Source organism: Hyaena hyaena, unplaced genomic scaffold (assembly GCF_003009895.1).
Source record: "Hyaena hyaena isolate Hyena2069 unplaced genomic scaffold, ASM300989v1 scaffold_504, whole genome shotgun sequence".
NCBI lineage: Eukaryota > Metazoa > Chordata > Mammalia > Carnivora > Hyaenidae > Hyaena > Hyaena hyaena.
The window spans coordinates 475963-488543 of NW_024081137.1; the positions used below are offsets into that span (position 1 = coordinate 475963).

The 12581-nt window shown below is 42.2% G+C and overlaps 1 protein-coding gene across 1 annotated transcript in view; it reads right to left on the minus strand.

Annotated features, from left to right (window-relative positions):
- Positions 1 to 7095: 7095 nt before the first annotated feature.
- VAV3 (vav guanine nucleotide exchange factor 3) overlaps positions 7096 to 12581 on the minus strand; it is a 353383-nt gene continuing 347897 nt past the window's right edge. The window contains exons 26-27 of the mRNA XM_039254969.1: positions 9985 to 10136; positions 7096 to 9328 (exon numbers count right to left, since the gene is read on the minus strand). Of these exons, the coding sequence (XP_039110900.1) occupies positions 9287 to 9328; positions 9985 to 10136 (194 nt within the window). The 3' untranslated portion in view covers positions 7096 to 9286. The remainder of the gene's footprint in view (positions 9329 to 9984; positions 10137 to 12581) is intronic.

Below are 12581 nucleotides of genomic sequence, written 5' to 3' on the forward strand. Positions count from 1 at the left end.
GTCCTTCAAACCACCCAGACAACAATATCTCATCATTAAGTGTAATCAACACCAAGGGCATTTCCCACCTCTCTACAAAACCACAGCACACTTTTCCTCTCTTCTTCATATTATGCAGGTTTAATTTACACAGAATTCAGGAGTGTTTCATTAATTCATTTAAATAGGTTGCTTGTTCCTAATGAGCTCATCACACAAAAGTGCGTAGGAGCCTTCCTCTCCTGGTGAGAAGACGTGTGATCTTGACACGGGAGGTGAGAAAAAAAAGTTGGGGGGCGGGTAATTCACTGGGGGCTGAAGACTGAGAAGCAGAAAAATACTTGGGTAAAAGTGGTATTGTTTCTATTGGCAACTACTTCAATTTCTGCCAAAGTCTGTCCTTCCTGAGCAGGACAGAGCCTGGGCACATTCTATCAAGTGGTGTGGCATCCGCCTCTTTTTGGCATTTTCTTCCTCCCATGCTGCACCCTCTCCTACTAATCTCTGCTGAGGCTTTTATATTTTCTAGAAAGCTCTCCAATAATCTGAGAATACAGAAGAGAGAGCCATTATGGATTGAATTGAGTCCTCCCCAAATTCACATATTGTACTCCTAGCCCTCACCCCCTCAAAATGTGACCTTACTTGGAAACGGGAGTGTTGCGGATGTAATTAATTAGAATGATGTCATAGTAGAGAAGGGTGGGACCCTAACCCAACACGACTGGTATCTTTATAAAAAGGGGGAACTCAGACACACACCCGTGTGAATATTAGAGTTATCTGCCACAAAGCAAGGAACTACCCGAAGCCCAGTTTCTTCCCTAGTGCCTTCCGAGGGAGCCTGGCCCTGCCGGTACCTTGATCTTTGACTTCTGGCCTCCAGAACTAGAACATCATGAATTTCTGCTGTTTGAGCCCGTGAGTCTGTGGTGCTTTGTTGTGGCAGCCCAGCAAGCTAATGTAGGAGCTACTTAGAGGAAAATGGCAAACAGCGTTAATGTCACAGGCTCAGCTCTACCTTGGTTCATAGCACTGAGTGTAAGCTTTCTGAGATGGAAACTGGATCACGTCATTCCCCTGCTTAAAACTTTCCTCTTTCACCGCACCTACAAGACCTGCCTAATCTCCCTCTTGACAAAGTCTCCTGTCACTCTCCTCCTTGTCACTCTCTCCAACCACTCTTGCACCTTGCTCTTCTCCCACCAATAAGCACAGATATTCACATATTTCTTCCTCTCATTGAAATGTTTTTTTGCCAAAAAAATCATTTCCTTGACCACTCTACTAGATAGAATAATGCTCTCTTCACTTACTCTGCTTTGTTACCCCCTCAGTAACACTCAGCAGTACCTATTTTATGCGTCTGTTCATTGCTTTGTCACCATCTGCAAGCAGGTCGTCTCCTCAAGGGGAGGAATTGTGTCAGGTTCATTGTCGTATCTACAAAGCCTAGAATAGTGAAGGACGTGAAGGAGCTCGATACATACTTGTTGAATGAATGAACGAATGACTTCCAGATTCCTGAGGATTTTATAATTTTAAATTTTCAACAGCTTTTCCTCAAGCATACCGAGTCGCTGCTTCCATTTTTCTGTTTCTGTGAGATTAAGCCCACTTATGTTTCTGAAAATTCTCCTGCCCCTCTGCTCTCACCCCTGCCTACTCTCTCTTTCCCTCTCTCAACACCCTGAGCTTCAGGAAGGACATTCCCTAAATAAGAAAAGATAGAGGAAATGAACTCCTCAAGGAGACTTCCCTCTCTTATGTGCCCCTGTATTCTCTGCAAAGCCTGGGATGCAGTAAAAAAATGGTTTCAGGCATCTTTAGCACATTGTTTTTCTTCAAAGAAACAAATTTTCATCGACTAATTCTCTCCAAATTAACCCAGGCCCTTTAGACCACCTACTTGGCTTGAATAATCTTTCAATTTACCCATCTGCGGTAAGCAGCCACTAGGAAAGCCCCCAGTGATCCCTTCATCCCGGTATTTATGCCTTTACAATCTCCTCCCCTTGAGTGTGAGCTGGATTTAGTAATTTACTTCAGAAGAGCAGAACGGAACATAAGTGATGGGCTGTCACTTCTGAGATTAAGTCATAAAGAGGCTAGTTTTCACCTTGAGTGCTCCCGGTCTCTCACTCTTGGCTGGCTCATTCTGCGAGCAGCCAGCTACCATATTGTGAGGCAGCCATGTGGAGAGGCCCCCCCCCCTTGAGTGAGCTTGGAAGCAGACTCTCCCCCAGTGGAAATGGTGAGATGACTGTAGCTGACACCTTGATCAAAGCCTCATGGGAGATTCTGAGCCAGAATACCCAATGAACATACTCTCATTCCTGACCCACAGAAAATGTGGGAAAATAATGGTTTGCTGTCCTTGGTGGCTAAGTGTTGAAGGAATTGGTTACGTTGCAGTAGATAACTAATATACCAAGCACTGTGTTCGATTTGTGCTCCCAACACATCATTCTTAAAACATTACTAGTGTGAGAAATTCAAGACGCTTCTTCCAAAGGCCAATATACATACAAAAGGTTTTGGTTTTCGTGTCTGAGTTAACCCTTAACTTCTGTAACATTTATTCTTGTATTTATTACCTTAAAACTTTAATTAGAAATGGTGGCCAAAATGCAAATTTAGAACTCTTCTGTTTATACATACACATGTACAAACCCTTTGAAATAAGGTTCTATCATCACCTCATTCTTAACTATTGAGAAACAAGCAGTGTAAGAAACTCGCCCAACCTCATCCAGCTAGGAAGTGGTAGAGCCAGACAGTCTGGTTATAAGTCCTCATAAGGCCTTAACCATGAGTCCATGTTGCTTCTCAGACAAAAGGTCAAATACAACCATAAAGTAGGCCAAATCATCTTCATATCTAGCCCTGCTATAGAAGACTCACTCATCCAGGACTAGAGTTTTCATGATCAGGATGGGATAATATTAATCAGTCTTGATGAATTCTTAGAGGATTAAATGAGATAAATTAGTTCATATATACCAAACATCTAGTATAGTGCCTGCATCTAAGAGTACAAAAAAGAGAATACCCAAATGAGAAGACAGATCTTAAATTATCATTGAAAACAAAACAAAACAAAACAGATGCAAAAAACCCTTTCCTTTCTGAGAGACCGTTCAGATCACTAGAAAACTCAAAAACATTCTCTGATCAGACTCTCGGATTGGCACACTTTCATTGCATCAGTGCACACTGACAGCAGGAGTTGCAAAGGCTGTGACCCAGCCACAGTTCCACCTCACCTAGGATCTCAGCAGCTCCCTGAATGATTCTAACATGATAGGCCCTAGGCATTGTAGAAATACTTTTGAAAAATCAGCTCTCATGCATTGCTCTTTTGTATTTGAGTAAAGAGTGTTTATTGGACTTAGAGCCAGGACACTTGGGGTTGAGTCTGCTTGGCCAAGAGTTTCAATCTGTGGGTTATCATCAATCTGGCCTTGGGAAGGCCAGATCATCCCACCAATCCTCAGTTTCCTCATCTCTAAAATGGAAAGAGAATAAGGCAGGTCTACCTGCCTTTCAGGTGCTGCTCCAAATTTGACGAGCTGAAGTCTGTGAGATGACTTCATGAGCCATAGACTGTAAATGAAAGGATGTTTATGTTTACTTTTTGTTATTGGCAGGAGGATAATCCATACTAAATGTAGACCATCTGCGTGCCCACCACCTGTGGGCACAGAGCAGTCATAACTCAAATGTACTGATGCCATGGGGGAGGCACTGGGGTGAGTCCAGAAGCACCATGCCCAGGCAATTAATTCTGAGAGAGGTTGTGTCATGTCACCAGCCAAGAACTGGCTAATCTCCGGAGTCACCGAGAGCGGCCTGGTCTCTGAGATTCGGTTGTAACTGTCCACAGAGAACTCAACTGTAAGACTCAAAGTTCAAAGCATACTTAGTGGTTCAGCCCCAGAATCTAAGGTTGGAGCCCACAAGTCTCCACAGGAATCCACCCCACAGTATTCCCTGTCACCAATGTGACTAAGGCAGACCCTCTGAGCTGCCTTCATGCTCCTGACAGCCAGGAAATGATGATGCAATGACTCGTTAATGCCACCAGACAGACATTGGGCTTTTGTGGCTAGGGCTGGTATATTTTAAAACTTCCACATTTTGATGAAGTCTTTTCTTTATTCTGAACCATGAAGAAAAACAGAACTTCACATAACTGTAGGGCTAAAAGGAAAGTAAGAGAACTCAACTAATCTCTTCCTTTTGAGAGATGAAGACCTTGTGTGCTTTGCCCAGGGTCACATGGTTGGGAAAAGGGGACAAGGCTCTACCAGCAGATGATGGGTTGGACACACCAGCCATTCTGGAGTTCAACTTCCCCCAGCTCAGGACTCAACACGGACCCTGATGTCTAGTAAAGCACAGGGCATCCGTGTGGCTCAGTCCGACTCCGGCTCAGGTCATGATCTCACGGCTCTTGAATTTTGAGCCATGTGTTGGGCTCTGTGCTGACAGCTCAGAGCCTGGAGCTGCTTTGGATTCTGTGTCTCCCTCTCTCTGTCCCTCCCCATTTGTGCCTGGTCTCTCAAAAATAAACATAATAAAAATAAATAAAAAAAGAAAAAAAGAAATGAAGTGCAGGGCATGAGGAGACTTGTGTACTTTCTTTTTCTGTACCGAGGCCTCTCAACATCTGGGATACGATAGCTATGTAGCAGGATTCTTGCACAGAGAGTCAGCACACCGAAGCTTTTCTTTCTAGGGTGCAACTTTATTCATGCCAGCACACCTCAGTTGGGTTTGTACTCAAAGAACTGAGTCCTGGATGCCACATGGCATAGTTGTTTTATAGATTTTTTTACTTCTTTGTCTCCCAAATATGGTAACATGCAAACCATGCAGTCTGATTAAATGGTCTCATGTTACAAGGTCTGAGGGATGTCATGTACATGTATAGCCAGGTAGCCAGGTTGCCTTGAGGCTCCCCCCGCCCGTTACTTAGGGAGGGGGCCCGACCACAGTTGCATTGTGCCTAGAAACTCTGGAACTTTCTAACAGAACCAGAGTCTAGAATGCTTTAAAAGAAATTTTGTGCATGTCTTCTGTCACTATTTCCCCAATCCTAATTGATGGCATCTAACTAGGGACAGGATTCCCTTTTGATCTTTCTGGGACTTGTCCATTACTTACAATAAGGTGCCTTCAAAGGCTGCCAGATGTGAGTATATAACATTCCTAACCAGAGTCTACCCGATCCCAGAAAACTAGTCTCAGTGAGAAATGAAGTGACTAATGGACTGAGTCTAACTGATTATGAGCTGGGTGAAAATTCCATTTTCCTAGTGAAAATAATGTGGAGCTGTTAAACTCAGCCTCTGAGATTGTTTGTGGGCATGCATATTAATCTTCCTGAACACACACCTTTTATTCCATCTGTAATTTGCTCAAAATTAAACCATGCCTATGAAACAAAGCATTAGCTCCAATACTCAAAATAAAAGCTTCAAGTATATGACTTGGGTCCTGAGTACTTCACCATTCATAAGGGAAGGAGACCACCACTCCTTGAGTACTCACCATGTCGCAGGCAGTTTGTTGGTATCTTTTTCACATGTTATGGTTTGTCCTTCTAACAGCCCCTCAGATGCTTATAATGATCACTTTATCATAGAAAATTGATTTCAGAGGAGTCAATGGCAGAGCTGGGGCTTGAACCCATATCTGACAGATGCTAAATCTCCCAGTCTTCCTGTGATATCAAATGGTTGACTTTCCTTCCTGGAGAGACTAACTTAGAATGTGCAGAGTTATGCTCCCTAATCCAATCAATGAGCCTAAATTATGTTAAAGGACTTCAAAGATTCCTTTGAATCCTTTGGATTCATATGGCGACTACCCAAACTTGCCAGCAAATCCATCTGATGACAACAGTGATGATAATGATGACAAAAATGGTTCAGGACAGGTCAGGCACACTTTCACTTTATAGATAGGACTTCAGTTGAGTCTCACAGCCATCCCGTGAAACAGGTTTGTTGTTATACTGACTGGCTGAGGCCGTGTGTGGCCAGGAATGGGATGTGCATCCATATGCAGTCTGACGTCTGGGGCCAGCTCTCACTGCTCTTCTATATGGCTGTCACATAGAACAGAGCAGCCACCAAGAGATGAATTCTCATCCACATATTTTACCTCAACTACTTGATGGAAGACAAAATACAGGAATGTTATAAAGCATATTTTCCCATGTTAACTAATAAACGATGGGGGAGTTCTCAATGGTGGTGAGGGTGGTAACAATTTGATAGAAGGCCTAAGAGACACAAAATGTTAATATGTCGAAGAGATACAACAAAGACACCAGAGACTCTCTGAGTAAAGAGCATGAGAGCTGGATAACACACTGTACCACAGGGAAATCTGGGGGTTTTGTGTTTCTGAGCACAGTTGTGCTGGTGACGTCAAGCACACGCTACTACTGTGTACACTCAGAACAAGCCTTTCCCGGCCCTTAGAGAGAACAGGCTCCCACTCCCTCCCGAGCCAGCCTTTCCCCACTGCTGAGGACAATCCTTAGGCCTGCTCTGCCCAAGGAAACTTGCCTCCGTGCCTTTCTTGGTTTAGCAGTTTGCTATTTTCTGTGCAAAATTTGAATCAAGATGGAAAATAAAGTCAATCTCTGACACAGTCTCTCTAGGAAATATCTGTTAGAGGTTTTGCATTACAGGGCAAGAACAGGCACATGTTTCTGCATGGTAGTAGTGGCGATTTGGGCTCTGAGGCTGGACTGTCCAGTGCTGATACTCACCAGCTGTGTGATCTGGGTCAAGCTGCAAACTCTCCTGATGCCTCCATGTCTTCAACTGAAAAATGGAGATAAGACGGCAGTTCTACCTTCTGGAGTTGTTGTAAGTTAGCCCACATTAAGCAATTAGAACGGTGTGTGGCACACAGTGAACACTTCAGTAGATATTAGTTGCAACTACTGAGCACGGCTTGCAGCTTCATAACTTAGGCAGCAATCCCGAGCTAAATCTGATCAAAATCAGGGCTTCTCTTCCCATGTTGCTTATGACGTAGATGTTGAATTATGGAATTGTTCAATAGACACTTCAACTCTCAAGAAATCAATGTAACGCAAGTAGTAACTATTTATTTTATTGACATATTTACAAAATATTACAAAGTAAAATACCTCTCTAATTCACCATATTACACAATGGTTGCATACAGGCAAGACAAAGCATATGGAAAAAAAAAACGTTTACTTCTGTCTTTGGTATTAGAAATCTACACAAATCCGCAGCATTTAAAATTTTCAATACAAAGTATTAAACACAGACAAAGATGTAATTGGTAATGTCATGAAAAGGGGCTCTAATGTCCTCTGCTAGGAAACCCCCAGGTCTATGAAATGCAACAGGAAGACCAAACACCATTTGTAAGGGAGGGAGCCTACTGGCTAAAATAACAATAAAAGAAACAAAACAGTACTATACACAGGAGTGTTTCCGTTCGTGTGAAGTGACTTTCTCCATAACAACATTTGGCTGACAGTAACAGACAAAACATTACCGAGACATAGGATCGTAGGTAAGACTTCATAGGAAAGAATCCATTCCGAGAGTATACCTTGAGGGTATAGCTTTACTGTACAGAACATTTTATAAAATTCATTTTTGTGATCATTTACACATATACAAAAACTTAACTGGTTTTAGCAAATATTTTTTCTAAAACACAATCACAGTTTACATAATTCTGAGGTAAAGGTCCCGAATCTATCTTTTGAGAAGTCCTGGCTCACAAGGGTCTCTGAGGGGGGACACGTCTACTGAACATCAAGTTCTGGCATGAAAGCGGGCTGACGAGAGGGCAGGCTACACCTACCTACCTCTTTTCAGAGATGATCCAAAATTTCAGAGCTGAAATATCCCTCATTTGGCTCTATTAAATAAATGCTTCTAATGTTTTGTTTTGTTGTCTTCAAACATGAAACACTCTCTGAATCTTGCCAGAACAAGACTTCTGCTATGGAGAAAATATTTCATCAAGAAAGGGCCAAGTTAGTGTTTTAACCCGGCTGTCTTGACTAAGCACTCTGTATGTCCCAGAAAGAACATATTTGAACTCCTCGCATAAAAAGTAAAGGCTTGGCTAAATAAATGCACTGAAAAACTGATCTTCCTACCAGTTAACACACACCCCCAAGGGGCCTGCAGGTAGAAGATCCTAGTAAAAGGCCGGGAGCTCACAGTGAATAAGGCTAGAAAAGTCTTAGTGACCCTCCTGTCCCCGAAATGCATAGAGGACCCAGCTGTGCTTCCCTTCCAAAATCCTTGGCAAAGTTATTGGTGTTACTGTAAATACTCCAGGGAAATGTGAGATCCAGCAAATATGTCTTTTGCGGGGAGGGGTAGGAAGCTTATGTTAATAGATGTTGCTTCCATAGAATGATTTACAATCAGGTACAGCCCTTGATCTGTTTCTGTAAACAATGCCACCTTTCCCAGGTTACTTGAAACTACCAAGAACATACCCAGCCAAGATTATTTCATAAAGTGAAGCATACATTTCCAAAATAACCCTATGAAATCATGAAGGTTGTGAAAATTTAATATGAAGACACTCTCTTTTATGTACTTTTTATATAAAGTTTGCACATATAATCAGAACACCAAATGAATAATTAAAACCCTTCTGGGATAGATCACTTATGAAGCAAACCTGAGCATTTGCCTCCTCTGTTTTATCATGAGTAACATCTGGGGGTGAAAGTGTCTGCCAGGCGATGAGTCACCTTGTGAGACAATTTAAGACAAGTAGTGCTGGACCTTTCCAGGAAGCTGCCCAAAAAGCGAGACTCTGATTTTTCCTCATGCTGGGGAAAGCAAAATTAAAACTTCTGTTCCTTTGTACCATCAAAGATTCTGGTGAATGGCACGTGAGAAGAAAGTAAATCTGTGTCCACCATTTACTGATAGCTGGCGTTCATGGTGCCTGACCGCACGTGGTAAAAAGAAATATGAACCAATGCGTTTGCAGGGCTCTTTCGGGGTGGGGGGGAAGCTTCTGGCTGTGCTCTGGTCCCCGACAATGACAGACTGGCAGGCTGTTTCTTGCACAGCTCAAGGCAAGCCATTAATCTGTCAGTACCAGCATCTTTAGAAATCCCAGCATTAAGACTTAGGAGGGGAAAAGGAGGGAGGATGTTGAATAGCCAGAAATGCGGCTTCTTAAACACTTCAGTTAATTCACAATGCTGCGCAGGCTTCTGTTTATCCCTTCTCTGAAATTTCTGGTGCAGGGTGTAATACTGGAGTGGAATTTATTCATCCTCTTCCACATATGTGGATGGAAACCAGCCCACCTAAAAAGGAAAAGCAACCAACATAGCAACATGACTTCGCATCTGGCATTTCAAAGGGCTCTACAAACAGAGCATTTAGTTTTTATAACACCCCGATTAAGCTGGGGTTTTATGGCCACTGTAGGTAAAGGAGATTGATTTAACTGCCCTAGAAGCCAGACAGAATGACTGATGGAAACAGAGGAATAAAAGAAGCTTAAAGAGTGTTCTAATGTGTTAGCACAGAGACAAATACGTAAATTAAGTGTACCAAGGGGCTCTACTATTTAACGCTTCCCATTTCTGCTACAGAGCAGGTTACAAAGATGGGGGCACCGTGTCCCATTCTTTCCAATTTAGATCAGCAACTCTTGTAAATATTCTATATTCCACATAAAATTTATGCTCTAGGCTTATGGACTAAAAAGAATGGAAATGTTCCTCAATCCTTTTCCAAATAGGAAACCATCAAACTTGCCTAGGTGAACTTTATTTATGCCACGATCGTACTCATTCAACATCTTTTTCTTGAGTGCCTATTTTCAGTGAGGAATGCCACCACTCTCCAGAGCCCTGGCTCTGTGGGATGAAGGCTTCTCCTAGCCCCATGGTGGGTGCCAAAGACCGCCCAGTCCCCTTCCTTCACCCACACAAGCACATCGAGAGGGCCAGCTCACCCTGCCATTTACTTCTCCTCTCCACCAGCCATTTGCACTCATCTTCGTGTAGATCTTCACCACGTCTCCTTTCAGCAAGGACAATTCTCGCATGTCTCTGGCACAGAAGTCATACCGAGCGACAGCAATGCCCAGCACTTTCGGACTTAGCACTGGAAAGAAATGATGGTGAGTCAGCACTGATCTGCGGTCCGGTGACTACCAGAACCTAATCAGATGAATGTTATAGATGTGATCCAAATGCACAGCCATGATCTCACTACAGACTAGTGATAATGGCAGAGGAGCTTGAAAGCAGCAGAGTTGCTGTTTCAATTCAATCTGGTGTGGTCAAGTTCATTTCATGAAGTTTAAAGAACCGCTGCTCTCTTTCATTCTTTGTCAGAACCTCAAAAGAGGGACTAGCTTTTGTAAGAAAAAAAAAAATCTAAAATTACCAGCATAAATTTCTCACTGATGCACAATAATCTATTTCTAACTAGAACCTCTAAGGACAAAGCTTTACATTTTTATCTCCTAATCTCTCCAACTAAGACTCAAAACAGCTTAATGTTTTGCTCTGAAATTCTCCTATTGGGTCCATGTCATTACATTCAGTTAAAAGGCGCTTCCTCCCCCAGTCAGCCTTTTTTGGTTAAACCTCTCTGGGGACAAACTCAATTGTTATTTCATATAGAATTTCACTATGTGAAGAAGCTTCAATCAGGTTTCACTTGAAAGAATGCATAAACACCATCAATTTATCCTTTTTCTTTCAAACAAATACTGTAGGTATAGAAAATTTTACTGAAGGAATGAACTAAAAAACAAAATGTCAGGGTGTTCATTTTTTATATTCAGCTTTTTCCCCCCATTTTAATGGTAGAAGAAGTGCTAACTTCACTCCCTGTCCTAACCCACCCTGCCCCGAAAGAAAAACTCTGTTCAAGCTGCACATTTTTTCTTCGCTAGTGTTTTATAACACATTTCATATTAACTTCTCTACCTGTTGCTCCTTGGGGTTATAAAGTGGTTTCAATTATACGTGCAGTGATTCTGAGAAACACTCACCTGGGAATGGTAGGACTTTATAAAACTTAAATGGGAGAGGAACATAAGTGTAAGAAAAACAAGTGGGAAATGCCATGCATCTGTATTTGTAACAGTTCCCGGTGCCAAGGCAGCTGTGGTTATGACCTGCATTACCCTGGAAAAGCCTGCCCACATGGAGACAGGGATCTCAAGCCTATTATTTGGGGCTCTGCAATGACAGAATTGTTTTTAGTCTCCAGGTGTCCATCATAAGATAAACGAATAGCAATGCTGTAGATTTCAGAACTGTAAAGGGAGTAAAAATGGGTCATTTTATTTTACTGTTCAGACACAAACCACTTTAATAGTTTTCTTACTGAAAACCGTCCCATTACTGGGGCACTACTCTTAGAGTTGGTGCACATAAAAACACCCCTGTGACGGAAAAACCAATCATCAACTTAGCTGTGCGACCTTGTTCAGGTCTTTTAACCCTCAAGGCCACACTTTTATCACCTATAAAATGAAAGGTCTATGCCAGATGACTTCCAAGGTCTTTCTAGTAGTAAGTATTATGATTCTACTGGGACTTACAAGGTTAATTTTTAAAAATCTGTAAGAAAACAACTTGACCTAGCCATAAGGTACTCCCCTACATGTCACATCAACAGCCATGAAATTCTCAGACTAATGACCGAAATCAAGACCAGAAAGCCCACGCACAGATGGGCACAGTCATCCTTCCAGACAACATGAAATATATTTTAACTTTTATATTTGGAGACAAAGTTGGGTTCTATTTCTTTTCTTAATGGGAATAAGTAACCATTGGCTTTTCTCAACTAAGATTTCTGGTCCTCAAGAAAACTAATGATTTTATAGAATGCCTCAACTTTCTACTTTCTACTTTCAGCCCTCAATTCGAGGGCTCACAAAGATCCAACAAAAAATGTCTCACGGAAATACGTAACATGAGCACGCGCGCACGCATACACACACACACACACACACACAACCAGGAGAGTGAAATGGCATGACAAACAGTGACTTTACGACAGAGAAGAGGAAACTGTGTGGTGGGAATGGGACTCTAGGGACTATTTGTGAGGAGATGCAACTACATGAGAAGCCACACATAGAAGTCAAAGTATTTTATTTGCAAACAGAAGCAAGTTGAAAAGACATATAAAAGCAGTAAAGCAGTACCTGACCAGAAAGGAGTAGAAGAAGGGGGAACAAAGCTGTAGTCTGGAGGAGTTACAAAAGAAAACCCACAGAACAGAGAAGGGGCTTAGAGAAAGAAAAAGAGAGAAGCAAAAGAGAATTTAGGTAATGGCAAAAAAAATCTCAACACAGCTATTTCGTTGTCTACAATCCTAAGAAAATGGTCACATCACATCTGGAGTATCAAGCTTCGCCTTCGCCCACTTCTGTCACCATTTCTAAATGAAGGACAAGCCAGATTTTTACATTTTGATTGACATTAGTTTTGAAATTTAGAGCTGTCTGTCCCTTTACAGGTGAACACAGCATATCCACTCCATGGTGCCATCTTTGAACCCCTCCCATCCGAGGATGGCCTTCTT